The sequence below is a fragment of the Hyla sarda genome, unplaced genomic scaffold (genome assembly GCF_029499605.1).
Source record: "Hyla sarda isolate aHylSar1 unplaced genomic scaffold, aHylSar1.hap1 scaffold_3122, whole genome shotgun sequence".
NCBI lineage: Eukaryota > Metazoa > Chordata > Amphibia > Anura > Hylidae > Hyla > Hyla sarda.
In genome coordinates this window covers 2572-23541 of record NW_026609850.1, presented here as the reverse complement: position 1 = coordinate 23541, position 20970 = coordinate 2572, and the positions used below count along the sequence as shown (strand labels likewise).

General features: G+C 41.1%; 1 protein-coding gene across 1 annotated transcript; it reads right to left on the bottom strand.

The window, feature by feature from the left end:
• Positions 1-15017: 15017 nt before the first annotated feature.
• Positions 15018-20112, bottom strand: LMO3 (LIM domain only 3; the record flags this gene model as incomplete). The annotated part of the gene is given in 2 exon segments (XM_056553485.1): positions 15018-15494; positions 19987-20112. Coding segments are annotated over 2 exon segments (232 nt in total), but the record flags the coding sequence as incomplete, so codon positions are not given.
• Positions 20113-20970: the final 858 nt, after the last annotated feature.

The following is a 20970-nucleotide window of genomic DNA, read 5'->3' as shown; positions in this document are numbered from 1 at the left end:
GCAGTGTAGTATAGCGCAGTGTAGTATAGTGCAGTGTAGGTGTAGTATAGTGTAGGTGTAGTATAGTGTAGGTGTAGTATAAGTGTAGGTGTAGTATAGTGTAGGTGTAGTATAGCGCAGTGTAGTATAGCGCAGTGTAGTATAGCGCAGTGTAGTTTAGTGTAGGTGTAGTATAGTGCAGTGTAGTATAGCGTAGGTGTAGTATAGCGTAGGTGTAGTATAGTGTAGGTGTAGTATAGCGTAGGTGTAGTATAGTGTAGGTGTAGTATAGTGTAGGTGTAGTATAGTGTAGGTGTAGTATAATGTAGTGTAGTATAGTGCAGTATAGTATAGTGTAGGTGTAGTATAGTGTAGGTGTAGTATAGTGTAGGTGTAGTATAGTGTAGGTGTAGTATAGTGTAGGGTGTAGTATAGTGTGGTGTAGTATAGTGTAGGTGTAGTATAGCGTAGGTGTAGTATAGCGTAGGTGTAGTATAGTGTAGGTGTAGTATAATGTAGTGTAGTATAGTGCAGTATAGTATAGTGTAGGTTGTAGTATAGTGTAGGTGTAGTATAGTGTAGGTGTAGTATAGTGTAGGTGTAAGTATAGTGTAGGTGTAGTATAGTGTAGGTGTAGTATAGTGTAGGTGTAGTATAGTGTAGGTGTAGTATAGTGTAGGTGTAGTATAGTGTAGGTGTAGTATAGTGTAGGTGTAGTATAGTGTAGGTGTAGTATAGTGTAGTATAGTGTAGGTGTAGTATAGTGTAAGTGTAGTATAGTGTAGGTGTAGTATAGTGTAGGTGTAGTATAGTGTAGGTGTAGTATAGTGTAGGTGTAGTATAGTGCAGGTGTAGTATAGTGTAGGTGTAGTATAGTGTAGGTGTAGTATAGTGTAGGTGTAGTATAGTGTAGGTGTAGTATAGTTGTAGGTGTAGTATAGTGTAGGTGTAGTATAGTGCAGGTGTTAGTATAGTGCAGGTGTAGTATAGTGTAGGTGTAGTATAGTGTAGGTGTAGAATAGTGCAGTGTAGTATAGTGTAGGTGTAGTATAGTGTAGGTGTAGTATAGTGTAGGTGTAGTATAGTGCAGTGTAGTATAGTGTAGGTGTAGTATAGTGTAGGTGTAGTATAGTGTAGGTGTAGAATAGTGCAGTGTAGTATAGTGTAGGTTTAGTATAGTGTAGGTGTAGTATAGTGCAGTGTAGTATAGTGTAGGTGTAGTATAGTGTAGGTGTAGTATAGGTGCAGTGTAGAATAGTGCAGTGTAGTATAGTGTAGGTTTTGTATAGTGTAGGTGTAGTATAGTGTAGGTGTAGTATAGTGTAGGTGTAGTATAGTGCAGTGTAGTATAGTGCAGTGTAGTATAGCGCAGTGTAGTATAGCGCAGTGTAGTATAGCGCAGTGTAGTATAGTGTAGGTGTAGTATAGTGTATGTGTAGTATAGTGTAGGTGTAGTATAGTGCAGTGTAGTATAGTGCAGTGTAGTATAGTGTAGGTGTAGTATAGTGTAGGTGTAGTATAGTGTAGGTGTAGTATAGTGTAGTATAGTGTAGGTGTAGTATAGTGTAGGTGTAGTATAGTGTAGGTGTAGTATAGTGTAGGTGTAGTATAGCGTAGGTGTAGTATAGTGTAGGTGTAGTATAGTGTAGGTGTAGTATAGTGTAGGTGTAGTATAGTGTAGGTGTAGTATAGTGTAGGTGTAGTATAGTGTAGGTGTAGTATAGTGTAGGTGTAGTATAGTGTAGGTGTAGTATAGCGTAGGTGTAGTTATAGCGTAGGTGTAGTATAATGTAGTGTAGTATAGTGCAGTATAGTATAGTGTAGGTGTAGTATAGTGTAGGTGTAGTATAGTGCAGTGTAGTATAGTGCAGTGTAGTATAGTGCAGTGTAGTATAGTGCAGTGTAGTATAGTGTAGGTGTAGTATAGTGTAGGTGTAGTATAGTGTAGGTGTAGTATAGTGTAGGTGCAGTATAGTGCAGTGTAGTATAGCGCAGTGTAGTATAGCGCAGTGTAGTATAGCGCAGTGTAGTATAGCACAGTGTAGTATAGCGCAGTGTAGTATAGTGTAGGTGTAGTATAGTGTAGGTGTAGTATAGTGTAGGTTTAGTATAGTGTAGGTTAGTATAGTGCAGTGTAGTATAGCGCAGTGTAGTATAGTGTAGGTGTAGTATAATGTAGGTGTAGTATAGTGTAGGTGTAGTATAGTGCAGTGTAGTATAGCGCAGTGTAGTATAGCGCAGTGTAGTATAGCGCAGTGTAGTGTAGTATAGTGTAGGTGTAGTATAGTGTAGGTGTAGTATAGTGTAGGTGTAGTATAGTGTAGGTGTAGTATAGTGTAGGTGTAGTATAGTGTAGGTGTAGTATAATGTAGGTGTAGTATAGTGTAGGTGTAGTATAGTGCAGTGTAGTATAGCGCAGTGTAGTATAGCGCAGTGTAGTATAGCGCAGTGTAGTATAGTGTAGGTGTAGTATAGTGTAGGTGTAGTATAGTGTAGGTGTAGTATAGTGCAGTGTAGTATAGTGTAGGTGTAGTATAGTGTAGGTGTAGTATAGTGTAGGTGTAGAATAGTGCAGTGTAGTATAGTGTAGGTTTAGTATAGTGTAGGTGTAGTATAGTGCAGTGTAGTATAGTGTAGGTGTAGTATAGTGTAGGTGTAGTATAGGGCAGTGTAGAATAGTGCAGTGTAGTATAGTGTAGGTTTTGTATAGTGTAGGTGTAGTATAGTGTAGGTGTAGTATAGTGTAGGTGTAGTATAGTGCAGTGTAGTATAGTGCAGTGTAGTATAGCGCAGTGTAGTATAGCGCAGTGTAGTATAGCGCAGTGTAGTATAGTGTAGGTGTAGTATAGTGTAGGTGTAGTATAGTGTAGGTGTAGTATAGTGCAGTGTAGTATAGTGCAGTGTAGTATAGTGTAGGTGTAGTATAGTGTAGGTGTAGTATAGTGTAGGTGTAGTATAGTGTAGTATAGTGTAGGTGTAGTATAGTGTAGGTGTAGTATAGTGTAGGTGTAGTATAGTGTAGGTGTAGTATAGCGTAGGTGTAGTATAGTGTAGGTGTAGTATAGTGTAGGTGTAGTATAGTGTAGGTGTAGTATAGTGTAGGTGTAGTATAGTGTAGGTGTAGTATAGTGTAGGTGTAGTATAGTGTAGGTGTAGTATAGTGTAGGTGTAGTATAGTGTAGGTGTAGTATAGCGTAGGTGTAGTATAGCGTAGGTGTAGTATAATGTAGTGTAGTATAGTGCAGTATAGTATAGTGTAGGTGTAGTATAGTGTAGGTGTAGTATAGTGCAGTGTAGTATAGTGCAGTGTAGTATAGTGCAGTGTAGTATAGTGCAGTGTAGTATAGTGTAGGTGTAGTATAGTGTAGGTGTAGTATAGTGTAGGTGTAGTATAGTGTAGGTGCAGTATAGTGCAGTGTAGTATAGCGCAGTGTAGTATAGCGCAGTGTAGTATAGCGCAGTGTAGTATAGCACAGTGTAGTATAGCGCAGTGTAGTATAGTGTAGGTGTAGTATAGTGTAGGTGTAGTATAGTGTAGGTTTAGTATAGTGTAGGTTTAGTATAGTGCAGTGTAGTATAGCGCAGTGTAGTATAGTGTAGGTGTAGTATAATGTAGGTGTAGTATAGTGTAGGTGTAGTATAGTGCAGTGTAGTATAGCGCAGTGTAGTATAGCGCAGTGTAGTATAGCGCAGTGTAGTATAGTGTAGGTGTAGTATAGTGTAGGTGTAGTATAGTGTAGGTGTAGTATAGTGTAGGTGTAGTATAGTGTAGGTGTAGTATAGTGTAGGTGTAGTATAATGTAGGTGTAGTATAGTGTAGGTGTAGTATAGTGCAGTGTAGTATAGCGCAGTGTAGTATAGCGCAGTGTAGTATAGCGCAGTGTAGTATAGTGTAGGTGTAGTATAGTGTAGGTGTAGTATAGTGTAGGTGTAGTATAGTGCAGTGTAGTATAGTGTAGGTGTAGTATAGTGTAGGTGTAGTATAGTGTAGGTGTAGAATAGTGCAGTGTAGTATAGTGTAGGTTTAGTATAGTGTAGGTGTAGTATAGTGCAGTGTAGTATAGTGTAGGTGTAGTATAGTGTAGGTGTAGTATAGGGCAGTGTAGAATAGTGCAGTGTAGTATAGTGTAGGTTTTGTATAGTGTAGGTGTAGTATAGTGTAGGTGTAGTATAGTGTAGGTGTAGTATAGTGCAGTGTAGTATAGTGCAGTGTAGTATAGCGCAGTGTAGTATAGCGCAGTGTAGTATAGCGCAGTGTAGTATAGTGTAGGTGTAGTATAGTGTAGGTGTAGTATAGTGTAGGTGTAGTATAGTGCAGTGTAGTATAGTGCAGTGTAGTATAGTGTAGGTGTAGTATAGTGTAGGTGTAGTATAGTGTAGGTGTAGTATAGTGTAGTATAGTGTAGGTGTAGTATAGTGTAGGTGTAGTATAGTGTAGGTGTAGTATAGTGTAGGTGTAGTATAGCGTAGGTGTAGTATAGTGTAGGTGTAGTATAGTGTAGGTGTAGTATAGTGTAGGTGTAGTATAGTGTAGGTGTAGTATAGTGTAGGTGTAGTATAGTGTAGGTGTAGTATAGTGTAGGTGTAGTATAGTGTAGGTGTAGTATAGTGTAGGTGTAGTATAGCGTAGGTGTAGTATAGCGTAGGTGTAGTATAATGTAGTGTAGTATAGTGCAGTATAGTATAGTGTAGGTGTAGTATAGTGTAGGTGTAGTATAGTGCAGTGTAGTATAGTGCAGTGTAGTATAGTGCAGTGTAGTATAGTGCAGTGTAGTATAGTGTAGGTGTAGTATAGTGTAGGTGTAGTATAGTGTAGGTGTAGTATAGTGTAGGTGCAGTATAGTGCAGTGTAGTATAGCGCAGTGTAGTATAGCGCAGTGTAGTATAGCGCAGTGTAGTATAGCACAGTGTAGTATAGCGCAGTGTAGTATAGTGTAGGTGTAGTATAGTGTAGGTGTAGTATAGTGTAGGTTTAGTATAGTGTAGGTTTAGTATAGTGCAGTGTAGTATAGCGCAGTGTAGTATAGTGTAGGTGTAGTATAATGTAGGTGTAGTATAGTGTAGGTGTAGTATAGTGCAGTGTAGTATAGCGCAGTGTAGTATAGCGCAGTGTAGTATAGCGCAGTGTAGTATAGTGTAGGTGTAGTATAGTGTAGGTGTAGTATAGTGTAGGTGTAGTATAGTGTAGGTGTAGTATAGTGTAGGTGTAGTATAGTGTAGGTGTAGTATAGTGTAGGTGTAGTATAATGTAGGTGTAGTATAGTGTAGGTGTAGTATAGTGCAGTGTAGTATAGCGCAGTGTAGTATAGCGCAGTGTAGTATAGCGCAGTGTAGTATAGTGTAGGTGTAGTATAGTGTAGGTGTAGTATAGTGTAGGTGTAGTATAGTGTAGGTTTAGTATAGTGCAGTGTAGTGTAGCAATATAAGGGGAATCGATGACCGACAGGAGTCTGGAGGAGGAGGACAAAGAAGTATAGTTGTGTCTATAGGGCGGTATAGTGATTAGTGACATAGTGGTGTCTATAAGGCGGTATAGTGATTAGTGACATAGTTGTGTCTATTGGACGGTATAGTAATTTGTGATATAGTTTTCTATACGGCGGTATTGTGATTAGTGATATAGTGGTGTCTATAGGGCGGTATAGTGATTAGTGACATAGTGGTGTCTATAAGGCGGTATAGTGATTAGTGATATAGTTGTGTCTATTGGACGGTATAGTAATTAGTGATATAGTTTTCTATACGGCGGTATTGTGATTAGTGATATAGTGGTGTCTATAGGGCGGTATAGTGATTAGTGATATAGTGGTGTCTATAGGGCGGATATAGTGGCATCTATAGGGCGGTATAGTGATGCGTGATATAGTGGTGTCTTTAGGGTGGTATAGTGATACGTGATATATTGGTGTCTATACGGCGGTATAGTGATTATTGATATACTGGTGTCTATAGGGCGGTATAGTGATTAGTGATATAGTGGTGTCTTTAGGGCGGATATAGTGGTGTCTATAGGGCGGTATAGTGATTAGTGATATAGTGGTGTCTATAGGGCGGATATAGTTGTGTCTATAGGGCGGTATAGTGATTAGTGATATAGTGGTGTCTATAGGGCGGATATAGTTGTGTCTATAGGGCGGTATAGGGATTAGTGATATAGTGGTGTCTATAGGGCGGTATAGTGATTAGTGATATAGTGGTGTCTATAGGGCGGTATAGGGATTAGTGATATAGTGGTGTCTATAGGGCGGTATAGGGATTAGTGATATAGTGGTGTCTATAGGGCGGTATAGGGATTAGTGATATAGTGGTGTCTATAGGGCGGTATAGGGATTAGTGATATAGTGGTGTCTATAGGGCGGTATAGTGATTAGTGATATAGTGGTGTCTATAGGGCGGTATAGGGATTAGTGATATAGTGGTGTCTATAGGGCGGTATAGTGATTAGTGATATAGTGGTGTCTATAGGGCGGTATAGGGATTAGTGATATATTGGTGTCTATAGGGCGGTATAGGGATTAGTGATATAGTGGTGTCTATAGGGCGGTATAGTGATTAGTGATATAGTGGTGTCTATAGGGCGGTATAGTGATTAGTGATATAGTGGTGTCTATAGGGCGGTATAGTGATTAGTGATATAGTGGTGTCTATAGGGCGGTATAGGGATTAGTGATATAGTGGTGTCTATAGGGCGGTATAGGGATTAGTGATATAGTGGTGTCTATAGGGCGGTATAGTGATTAGTGATATAGTGGTGTCTATAGGGCGGTATATGGATTAGTGATATAGTGGTGTCTATAGGGCGGTATAGTGATTAGTGATATAGTGGTGTCTATAGGGCGGTATAGTGATTAGTGATATAGTGGTGTCTATAGGGCGGTATAGTGATTAGTGATATAGTGGTGTCTATAGGGCGGTATAGGGATTAGTGATATAGTGGTGTCTATAGGGCGGATATAGTTGTGTCTATAGGGCGGTATAGGGATTAGTGATATAGTGGTGTCTATAGGGCGGTATAGGGATTAGTGATATAGTGGTGTCTATAGGGCGGATATAGTTGTGTCTATAGGGCGGTATAGTGATTAGTGATATAGTGGTGTCTATAGGGCGGTATAGGGATTAGTGATATAGTGGTGTCTATAGGGCGGTATAGTGATTAGTGATATAGTGGTGTCTATAGGGCGGTATAGGGATTAGTGATATATTGGTGTCTATAGGGCGGATATAGTTGTGTCTATAGGGCGGTATAGGGATTAGTGATATAGTGGTGTCTATAGGGCGGTATAGGGATTAGTGATATAGTGGTGTCTATAGGGCGATATAGGGATTAGTGATATAGTGGTGTCTATAGGGCGGTATAGGGATTAGTGATATAGTGGTGTCTATAGGGCGGTATAGGGATTAGTGATATAGTGGTGTCTATAGGGCGGTATAGTGATTAGTGATATAGTGGTGTCTATAGGGCGGTATAGGGATTAGTGATATAGTGGTGTCTATAGGGCGGTATAGGGATTAGTGATATAGTGGTGTCTATAGGGCGGTATAGGGATTAGTGATATAGTGGTGTCTATAGGGCGGTATAGTGATTAGTGATATAGTGGTGTCTATAGGGCGGTATAGGGATTAGTGATATAGTGGTGTCTATATGAACCTTCAGTCTGTGACCCTCGTGTTCTGCCTCCATCTTCTTCTAGACCTTGATAAATGATTTCTCTGAGGAGTCCGGAGATGATCAGTGAGGGGAACACGATCATGGAGGATCTGCACCTACTGGTGAATGGAGGGAGCGGACACCTGATATCATTCACAATCACCGAAGGAACAGAAACCACTTACCTGATGGGTCATGTGATCACCAACCTCATCATTACTCCTGATCACTATTCATCACTACTCCTGATCACTATTCATCACTACTCCTGATCACTATTCATCGCTACTCCTGATCACTATTCATCACTACTCCTGATCACTATTCATCACTACACCTGATCACTATTCATCACTACTCCTGATCACTATTCATCACTACACCTGATCACTATTCATCACTATTCCTGATCACTATTCATCACTACTCCTGATCACTATTCATCACTACACCTGATCACTATTCATCACTACTCCTGATCACTATTCATCACTATTCCTGATCACTATTCATCACTATTCCTGATCACTATTCACTACTCCTGATCACTATTCATCACTACTCCTGATCACTATTCATCACTACTCCTGATCACTATTCATCACTACTCCTGATCACTATTCATCACTATTCCTGATCACTATTCACTACTCCTGATCACTATTCATCACTACTCCTGATCACTATTCATCACTACTCCTGATCACTATTCATCGCTACTCCTGATCACTATTCATCACTACTCCTGATCACTATTCATCACTACACCTGATCACTATTCATCACTACTCCTGATCACTATTCATCACTACACCTGATCACTATTCATCACTATTCCTGATCACTATTCATCACTACTCCTGATCACTATTCATCACTACACCTGATCACTATTCATCACTACTCCTGATCACTATTCATCACTACTCCTGATCACTATTCATCACTATTCCTGATCACTATTCATCACTATTCCTGATCACTATTCACTACTCCTGATCACTATTCATCACTACTCCTGATCACTATTCATCACTACTCCTGATCACTATTCATCACTATTCCTGATCACTATTCACTACTCCTGATCACTATTCATCACTATTCCTGATCACTATTCATCACTACTCCTGATCACTATTCATCACTACTCCTGATCACTATTCATCACTACACCTGATCACTATTCATCACTACTCCTGATCACTATTCATCACTACTCCTGATCACTACTCATCACTATTCCTGATCACTATTCACTACTCCTGATCACTATTCATCACTACACCTGATCACTATTCATCACTACTCCTGATCACTATTCATCACTACTCCTGATCACTATTCATCACTACTCCTGATCACTACTCCTGATCACTATTCATCACTATTCCTGATCACTATTCATCACTACACCTGATCACTATTCATCACTACTCCTGATCACTGTTCATCACTATTCCTGATCACTATTCATCACTACTCCTGATCACTATTCATCACTATTCCTGATCACTATTCATCACTATTCCTGATCACTATTCATCACTACTCCTGATCCATATTCATCACTACTCCTGATCACTATTCATCACTACTCCTGATCACTATTCATCACTACTCCTGATCACTATTCATCACTACTCCTGATCACTATTCATCACTAAACCTGATCACTATTCATCACTACTCCTGATCACTATTCATCACTATTCCTGATCACTATTCATCACTACTCCTGATCCATATTCATCACTACTCCTGATCACTATTAATCACTACTCCTGATCACTATTCATCACTATTCCTGATCACTATTCATCACTACTCCTGATCACTATTCATCACCACTCCTGATCACTATTCATCACTACACCTGATTACTATTCATCACTACTCCTGATCACTACTCCTGATCACTATTCATCTCTACTCCTGATCACTATTCCTGATCACTATTCATCACTACACCTGATCACTATTCATCACTACTCCTGATCACTGTTCATCACTATTCCTGATCACTATTCATCACTACTCCTGATCACTATTCATCACTACACCTGATCACTATTCATCACTATTCCTGATCACTATTCATCACTACACCTGATCACTATTCATCACTACTCCTGATCACTATTCATCACTATTCCTGATCACTATTCATCACTACACCTGATCCCTATTCATCACTACTCCTGATCACTATTCATCACCACTCCTGATCACTATTCATCACTATTCCTGATCACTATTCATCACTACACCTGATCACTATTCATCACTACTCCTGATCACTTTTCATCTCTACTCCTGATCACTATTCATCACTATTCATAACTACTCCTGATCACTATTCCTGATCACTATTCATCACTACTCCTGATCACTACTCCTGATCACTATTCATCACTTCTCCTGATCATTATTCATCACTACTCCTGATCACTATTCATCACTACTCCTGATCACTATTCATCACTACTCCTCATCACTATTCATCACTACTCCTGATCACTATTCATCACTACACCTGATCACTATTCCTGATCACTATTCATCACTACTCCTGATCACTATTCATCACTACTCCTGATCACTATTCATCACTACTCCTGATCACTATTCATCACTACACCTGATCACTATTCATCACTATTCCTGATCACTATTCATCACTACAGTTGATCACTATTCATCACTACTCCTGATCACTATTCATCACTACTCCTGATCACTATTCATCACTACTCCTGATCACTATTCATCACTATTCCTGATCACTATTCATCACTATTCCTGATCACTATTCATCACTAAACCTGATCACTATTCATCACTAAACCTGATCACAATTCATCACTATTCCTGTTCACTATTCATCACTACTCCTGATCACTATTCATCACTACTCCTGATCACTATTCATCACTACTCCTGATCACTATTCATCACTACACCTGATCACTATTCATCACTATTCCTGATCACTATTCATCACTACAGTTGATCACTATTCATCACTACTCCTGATCACTATTCATCACTACTCCTGATCACTATTCATCACTTCTCCTGATCATTATTCATCACTACTCCTGATCACTATTCATCACTACTCCTGATCACTATTCATCACTACTCCTCATCACTATTCATCACTACTCCTGATCACTATTCATCACTACACCTGATCACTATTCATCACTACACCTGATCACTATTCATCACTACAGTTGATCACTATTCATCACTACTCCTGATCACTATTCATCACTACTCCTGATCACTATTCATCACTACTCCTGATCACTATTCATCACTATTCCTGATCACTATTCATCACTATTCCTGATCACTATTCATCACTACACCTGATCACTATTCATCACTACACCTGATCACTATTCATCACTACTCCTGATCACTATTCATCACTACAGTTGATCACTATTCATCACTACTCCTGATCACTATTCATCACTACTCCTGATCACTATTCATCACTACTCCTGATCACTATTCATCACTATTCCTGATCACTATTCATCACTACTCCTGATCACTATTCATCACTACTCCTGATCACTATTCATCACTACTCCTGATCACTATTCATCACTATTCCTGATCACTATTCATCACTACAGTTGATCACTATTCATCACTACTCCTGATCACTATTCATCACTACTCCTGATCACTATTCATCACTATTCCTGATCACTATTCATCACTACAGTTGATCACTATTCATCACTACTCCTGATCACTATTCATCACTACTCCTGATCACTATTCATCACTATTCCTGATCACTATTCATCACTACTCCTGATCACTATTCATCACTACTCCTGATCACTATTCATCACTAAACCTGATCACAATTCATCACTATTCCTGTTCACTATTCATCACTACTCCTGATCACTATTCATCACTACTCCTGATCACTATTCATCACTATTCCTGATCACTATTCATCACTACAGTTGATCACTATTCATCACTACTCCTGATCACTATTCATCACTACTCCTGATCACTATTCATCACTATTCCTGATCACTATTCATCACTACTCCTGATCACTATTCATCACTACTCCTGATCACTATTCATCACTACTCCTGATCACTATTCATCACTACACCTGATCACTATTCATCACTATTCCTGATCACTATTCATCACTACAGTTGATCACTATTCATCACTACTCCTGATCACTATTCATCACTACTCCTGATCACTATTCATCACTACTCCTGATCACTATTCATCACTACTCCTGATCACTATTCATCACTACTCCTGATCACTATTCATCACTAAACCTGATCACAATTCATCACTATTCCTGTTCACTATTCATCACTACTCCTGATCACTATTCATCACTACACCTGATCACTATTCCTGATCACTATTCATCACTATTCCTGATCACTATTCATCACTACTCCTGACCACTATTCATCACTACTCCTGATCCATATTCATCACTACTCCTGATCACTATTCATCACTACTCCTGATCACTATTCATCACTACTCCTGATCACTATTCCTGATCACTATTCATCACTACTCCTGATCACTATTCATCACTACTCCTGATCACTATTCCTGATCACTATACATCACTACTCCTGATCATTATTCATCACTACTCCTGATCACTATTCATCACTACTCCTGATCACTATTCATCACTACTCCTGATCACTGTTCATCACTACTCCTGATCACTATTCATCACTACTCCTGACCACTATTCATCACTACTCCTGATCCATATTCATCACTACTCCTGATCACTATTCATCACTACTCCTGATCACTATTCATCACTACTCCTGATCACTATTCCTGATCACTATTCATCACTACTCCTGATCACTATTCATCACTACTCCTGATCATTATTCATCACTACTCCTGATCATTATTCATCACTACTCCTGATCACTATTCATCACTACTCCTGATCACTACTCCTGATCACTATTCATCACTACACCTGATCACTATTCATCACTACTCCTGATCACTATTCATCACTACTCCTGATCACTATTCATCACTACACCTGATCACTATTCCTGATCACTATTCATCACTACTCCTGATCACTATTCATCACTACTCCTGATCACTATTCATCACTACTCCTGATCATTATTCATCACTACTCCTGATCATTATTCATCACTACTCCTGATCACTATTCATCACTACTCCTGATCACTACTCCTGATCACTATTCATCACTACACCTGATCACTATTCATCACTACTCCTGATCACTATTCATCACTACTCCTGATCACTATTCATCACTACACCTGATCACTATTCCTGATCACTATTCATCACTACTCCTGATCACTATTCATCACTACTCCTGATCACTGTTCATCACTACTCCTGATCACTATTCATCACTACTCCTGATCACTATTCATCACTACTCCTGATCACTATTCATCACTACTCCTGATCACTATTCCTGATCACTATTCATCACTACTCCTGATCACTATTCATCACTACTCCTGATCATTATTCATCACTACTCCTGATCATTATTCATCACTACTCCTGATCACTATTCATCACTACTCCTGATCACTACTCCTGATCACTATTCATCACTACTCCTGATCACTATTCATCACTACTCCTGATCACTATTCATCACTACTCCTGATCACTATTCATCACTACTCCTGATCATTATTCATCACTACTCCTGATCACTATTCATCACTATTCCTGATCACTATTCATCACTACTCCTGATCACTGTTCATCACTACTCCTGATCACTATTCATCACTACTCCTGATCACTGTTCATCACTACTCCTGATCACTATTCATCACTACTCCTGATCACTATTCATCACTACTCCTGATCACTATTCATCACTACTCCTGATCACTATTCATCACTATTCCTGATCACTATTCATCACTATTCCTGATCACTATTCATCACTACTCCTGATCACTATTCATCACTACTCCTGATCACTATTCATCACTACTCCTGATCACTATTCATCACTACTCCTGATCACTATTCATCACTACTCCTGATCACTGTTCATCACTACTCCTGATCACTATTCATCACTACTCCTGATCACTATTCATCACTATTCCTGATCACTATTCATCACTACTCCTGATCCATATTCATCACTACTCCTGATCACTATTCATCACTACTCCTGATCACTATTCATCACTACTCCTGATCACTATTCCTGATCACTATTCATCACTACTCCTGATCACTATTCATCACTACTCCTGATCACTATTCCTGATCACTATACATCACTACTCTTGATCACTACTCTTGATCACTATTCATCACTACTCCTGATCACTATTCATCACTACTCCTGATCACTATACATCACTACTCCTGATCATTATTCATCACTACTCCTGATCACTATTCATCACTACTCCTGATCACTATTCATCACTACTCCTGATCACTGTTCATCACTACTCCTGATCACTATTCCTGATCATTATACATCACTACTCCTGATCATTATTCATCACTACTCCTGATCACTATTCATCACTACTCCTGATCACTATTCATCACTACTCCTGATCACTATACATCACTACTCCTGATCATTATTCATCACTACTCCTGATCACTATTCATCACTACTCCTGATCACTACTCCTGATCACTATTCATCACTACACCTGATCACTATTCATCACTACTCCTGATCACTATTCATCACTACTCCTGATCACTATTCATCACTACTCCTGATCACTATACATCACTACTCCTGATCATTATTCATCACTACTCCTGATCACTATTCATCACTACACCTGATCACTATTCCTGATCACTATTCATCACTACTCCTGATCACTATTCATCACTACTCCTGATCACTATTCATCACTACTCCTGATCACTATTCATCACTACTCCTGATCACTATTCATCACTACTCCTGATCACTATTCATCACTACTCCTGATCACTATACCACATCACCACTATACCGCATCGCCACCATACCGCATCGCCACCATACCGCATCGCCACCATACCGCATCGCCACCATACCGCATCGCCACCATACCGCATCACACTTTACCACATCACCACTATACCACATCACTATACCACATCACCACTATACCACATATAAACCCTTCTCTGCCCACACTGCTCCATCTGTATGATCCATAGAGCGGAGACGATTATTTTTTCCTGATTTTCTATATTTTTACAAATCTTATTAGTGTCCCCCCACCTCCCCCTGTGCACAGCCGTAGACCCCAGTGACCCACCCCCATCCTATAGAAAGACATAGTGAGTCCGCTCCTTATTTATATATCAACAGGTTCTGCTCTTTAATTCTTCACTATAGAAAGTTCCAGCTCGTGTAAAATGGCCGCCGGATACAGAAAGCAGAAATATCCATCATGTAAACACTGATTGTACTAAATGCAACAATTACAAAGGAAGCGACAGCAACACAAATGGTAACACAATAAAACTGTATTCCCTTTGTGTCGTACAATACATTATGTACAGTCTCATGCCGAGCAAAAGCCACCAAACCGGCGCAAGCAAAAGGAAAGGGGGAGGGGCTCCGGAAATGATAATTGTGATCCGTAGTCTGTACGGGGTCCGGAGGGTTATGGGGTCATCCCCTACAAGAAGTCCCAGTCGCTATATACACCATCCGGCCTCTCAGCGCACCTGCCCCACGTAGCCCTCCTTCATCAGACCCTCCTCATAGTCCGTCTGGCACAGAATCATATTGTTCTTCAGAAAAAACTTGTCCCCCACACAAAACCTGAAAAAACAAAAAGGACCAATGAGAGTTCTAAAAAAAGTGATACAAGGTAATAGACGTATAATGCATACAGCACACCAACCAACTCATTGCTGGCCCCTGGATGTACATAACAACTGATACAAGGTAATGGATATATAATATATACAGGACACCAAATCTATACTGCCCCCTGGATGTGCCTAATAACCGATACAAGTTAATACAAGATAAAACCTGGGGGGGGGGGGGGGTGGCGCAATGAGAATTCTCAAAAAAGTGATACAAGGTAATAGACGTATAATGCATACAGCACACCAACACACTCTATACTGCCACCTAGATGTACATAACAACTGATAGAAGGTATTAGGAGTATAATGCATACAGCACACCAAATCTATACTGCCCTTGGATGTACATAAAACTGAAACAAGGTAATATACATATAATGCATACAGCACACAAACTCTATACTGCCCCCTTGCTGTGCATAAAGATTGATACAAGGTAATAGACATATAATGCATACAGCACACCAACCAACTCAATGCTGCCCCCTGCATGTACATAACAACGGATACAAGGTAATAGACATATAATGCATACAGCAACCAACTCAATGCTGCCCCCTGGATGTACATAACAGCGGATACAAGGTAATAGACATATAATGCATACAGCAACCAACTCAATGCTGCCCCCTGGATGTGCATAAAACTTATACAAGATAATAGACATATAATGCATACAGCGACCAACTCAATGCTGCCCCCTGGATGTACATAACAACGGATACAAGGTAATAGACATATAATGCATACAGCAACCAACTCAATGCTGCCCCCTGGATGTACATAACAATGGATACAAGGTAATAGACATATAATGCATACAGCAACCAACTCAATGCTGCCCCCTGGATGTGCATAAAACTTATAAAAGGTAATAGACATATAATGCATACATCAACCAACTCAATGCTGCCCCCTGGATGTACATAACAACGGATACAAGGTAATAGACATATAATGCATACACCAACCAACTCAATGCTGCCCCCTGGATGTACATAACAACGGATACAAGGTAATAGACATATAATGCATACAGCAACCAACTCAATGCTGCCCCCTGGATGTGCATAAAACTTATACAAGATAATAGACATATAATGCATACAGCAACCAACTCAATGCTGCCCCCTGGATGTGCATAAAACTTATACAAGGTAATAGACATATAATGCATACACCAATCAACTCAATGCTGCCCGCTGGATGTGCATAACAACGGATACAAGGTAATAGACATATAATGCATACAGCACACTAACTTTACATTGCTCCCTGAATGTGCATAAAACCTGTCAGTGTGGTGATGTCCTCCCCTCTTACTGGCCCTTCCAGTCTATATCTCCCTGTCATATATGTCCTCCTCCTCCTGTATCCTCCTCCTGTTTCTTGTATTATCCTCCTCCTCCTGTTTCTTGTATTATCCTCCTCCTCCTGTATCCTCCTCCTGTTTCTTGTATTATCCTCCTCCTCCTGTATCCTCCTCCTGTTTCCTGTATTATCCTCCTCCTCCTCCTCCTGTATCCTCCTCCTGTTTCTTGTATTATCCTCCTCCTCCTCCTGTATCCTCCTCCTGTTTCTTGTATTATCATCCTCCCCCTTCTGTATCATCCTCCTGTTTCTCTTATTATCATCCTCCTCCTCCTGTTTCTTGTATTATCCTCCTACTGTTTCTCGTATTATCCTCCTCCTCCTGTTTCTTGTATTATCCTCCTCCTCCTCCTGTATCCTCCTCCTGTTTCTTGTATTATCCTCCTCCTGATTCTTTTATTATCCTCCTCCTCCTCCTGTATCCTCCTCCTGTTTCTTGTATTATCCTCCTCCTCCTCCTGTATCCTCCTCCTGTTTCTTGTATTATCCTCCTCCTCCTGTATCCTCCTCCTGTTTCTTGTATTATCCTCCTCCTCCTCCTCCTGTATCCTCCTCCTGTTTCTTGTATTATCCTCCTCCTCCTGTTTCTTGTATTATCCTCCTCCTCCTCCTGTATCCTCCTCCTGTTTCTTGTATTATCCTCCTCCTCCTCCTGTTACTTGTATTATCCTCCTCCTCCTCCTGTATCCTCCTCCTGTTTCTTGTATTATCCTCCTCCTCCTCCTGTATCCTCCTCCTGTTTCTTGTATTATCCTCCTCCTCCTCCTGTATCCTCCTACTGTTTCTTGTATTATCCTCCTCCTGTATCCTCCTCCTGTTTCTTGTATTATCCTCCTCCTCCACATGTTTCTTGTATTATCCTCCTCCTGTTTCTTGTTTATCCTCCTCCTCCTCTTCCTGTTTCTTGTTTATCATCATCCTCCTCCTGTTTCTTGTATTATCCTCCTCCTCCTCCTGTTTCTTGTATTATCCTCCTCCTGTATCCTCCTCCTCCTGCTGTTTCTTATATTATCCTCCTCCTGTTTCTTGTATCCTCCTCCTCCTGTATCCTCCTCCTGTTTCTTGTATTATCCTCCTCCTGTTTCTTGTATTATCCTCCTCCTCCTCCTCATGTATCCTCCTCCTGTTTCTTGTATTATCCTCATCCTCCTCCTGTATCCTCCTCCTGTTTCTTGTATTATCCTCCTCCTCCTGTATCCTCCTCCTGTTTCTTGTATTATCCTCCTCCGTCCTGTATCCTCCTCCTGTTTCTTGTATTATCCTCCTCCTCCTCCTGTATCCTCCTCCTGTTTCTTGTATTATCCTCCTCCTCCTCCAGTATCCTCCTCCTTTTTCTTGTATTATCCTCCTCCTCCTCCTGTATCCTCCTCCTGTTTCTTGTATTATCCTCCTCCTCCTCCTCCTGTATCCTCCTCCTGTTTCTTGTATTATCCTCCTCCTCCTCCTGTTTCTTGTATTATCCTCCTCCTGTTTCTTGTATCCTCCTCCTCCTGTATCCTCCTCCTGTTTCTTGTATTATCCTCCTCCTGTTTCTTGTATTATCCTCCTCCTCCTCCTCATGTATCCTCCTCCTGTTTCTTGTATTATCCTCATCCTCCTCCTGTATCCTCCTCCTGTTTCTTGTATTATCCTCCTCCTCCTGTATCCTCCTCCTGTTTCTTGTATTATCATCCTCCTCCTCCTGTATCCTCCTCCTGTTTCTTGTATTATCCTCCTCCTCCTCCTCCTGTATCCTCCTCCTGTTTCTTGTATTATCCTCCTCCTCCTCCTGTTTCTTGTATTATCCTCCTCCTCCTCCTGTATCCTCCTCCTGTTTCTTGTATTATCCTCCTCCTCCTCCTGTTTCTTGTATTATCCTCCTCCTGTTTCTTGTATTATCCTCCTCCTGTATCCTCCTCCTGTTTCTTGTATTCTCCTCCTCCTCCTCCTGTTTCTTGTATTATCCTCCTCCTCCTGCTCTTTCTTGTATCCTCCTCCTCCTCCTGTATCCTCCTCCTGTTTCTTGTATTATCCTCCTCCTCCTGTATCCTCCTCCTGTTTCTTGTATTATCCTCCTCCTCCTGTTTCTTGTATTATCCTCCTCCTCCTGTTTCTTGTATTATCCTCCTCCTCCTGTTTCCTGTATTATCCTCCTCCTGTATCCTCCTCCTGTTTTTTGTATTATCCGCCTCCTCCTGTATCCTCCTCCTGTTTCTGGTATTATCCTCCTCCTCCTCCTGTATCCTCCTCCTGTTTCTTGTATTATCCTCATCCTCCTCCTGTTTCCTCCTCCTGTTTCTTGTATTATCCTCCTCCTCCTCCTGTATCCTCCTGTTTCTTGTATTATCCTCCTCCTCCTGTATCCTCCTCCTGTTTCTTGTATTATCCTCCTCCTCCTGTATCCTCCTCCTGTTTCTGGTATTATCCTCCTCCTCCTCCTGTATCCTCCTCCTGTTTCTTGTATTATCCTCCTCCTCCTCCTGTATCCTCCTCCTGTTTCTTGTATTATCCTCCTCCTCCTCCTGCTTCTTGTATTTTCCTCCTCCTCCTCCTGTATCCTCCTCCTGTTTCTTGTATTATCCTCCTCCTCCTCCTGTATCCTCCTCCTGTTTCTTGTATTATCCTCCTTCTCCTCCTATATCCTCCTCCTGTTTCTTGTATTATCCTCCTCCTCCTGTATCCTCCTCCTGTTTCTTGTATTATCCTCATCCTCCTCTTGTATCCTCCTCCTCCTCCACATGTTTCTTGTATTATCCTCCTCCTCCTCCTGTTTCTTGTTTATCCTCCTCCTCCTCTTCCTGTTTCTTGTTTATCATCATCCTCCTCCTGTTTCTTGTATTCTCCTCCTCCTCCTCCTGTATCCTCCTCCTGTTTCTTGTATTCTCCTCCTCCTCCTCCTGTATCCTCCTCCTGTTTCTTGTATTATCCTCCTCCTCCTCCTGTATCCTCCTCCTGTTTCTTGTATTATCCTCATCCTCCTCTTGTATCCTCCTCCTCCTTCTATCTTTTAATTAATATAATTCTCGTTTACGTGATCTGTTCCGGGGGGGGGGGGGGGGGGGGGCCATGTTGTCACAGACTTCACCCACCTCTGATTACACAGCTGACAGGCGAAGCAGTCCAGGTGGTAGACATTGTCTTTCGCCTTCATGACCATCTCGAAGGCGGGGATCAGTTTACTGCATGCTGCGCAATTCCCCGTCACACCAAACAACCTGCGCAAAGAACAAAGATCACAATCAGATCAACTCAGTGAGGATGATGGCGGTCATGTGACTTAAGGTACTGATGATGGCGGTAATACTACTAATAATACCTGCTGTGCAACCACCTGCAATTGAAAAAGGGAGCTGTGACTCCCGAAACGCGTCTTATTTTATATTTATTATTTTCTTTGATTTCTTATGCTGTAAGAATAAATTATTTTGCATCAATACCCACGACTTGGGTTACTTCCATGGGAGCGCAAACGCAGCTTTTTTCCTCCAGTACTTCTTCCTATCTATAGGGGGTCAGTCCTGCTCTGTCCCTCTCCTGTCCCTATCTATAGGGGGTCAGTCCTGCTCTGTCCCTCTCCTGTCCCTATCTACAGGGGTCAGTCCTGCTCTGTCCCTCTCCTGTCCCTATCTATAGGGGGTCAGTCCTGCTCTGTCCCTCTCCTGTCCCTATCTATAGGGGGTCAGTCCTGCTCTGTCCCTCTCCTGTCCCTATCTATAGGGGTCAGTACTGCTCTGTCCCTCTCCTGTCCCTATCTATAGGGGGTCAGTCCTGCTCTGTCCCTCTCCTGTCCCTATCTATAGGGGGTCAGTCCTGCTCTGTCCCTCTCCTGTCCCTATCTATAGGGGTCAGTACTGCTCTGTCCCTCTCCTGTCCCTATCTATAAGGGGGCAGTCCTGCTCTGTTTCTCTCCTGTCCCTATCTATAGGGGGCAGTCCTGCTCTGTCCCTCTCCTGTCCCTATCTATAGGGGGGGCAGTCCTGTTCTGTCCCTCTCCCGTCCCTATCTATAGGGGTCAGTCCTGCTCTGTCCCTATCTATAGGGGTCAGTCCTGCTCCGTCCCTCTCCTGTTCCTA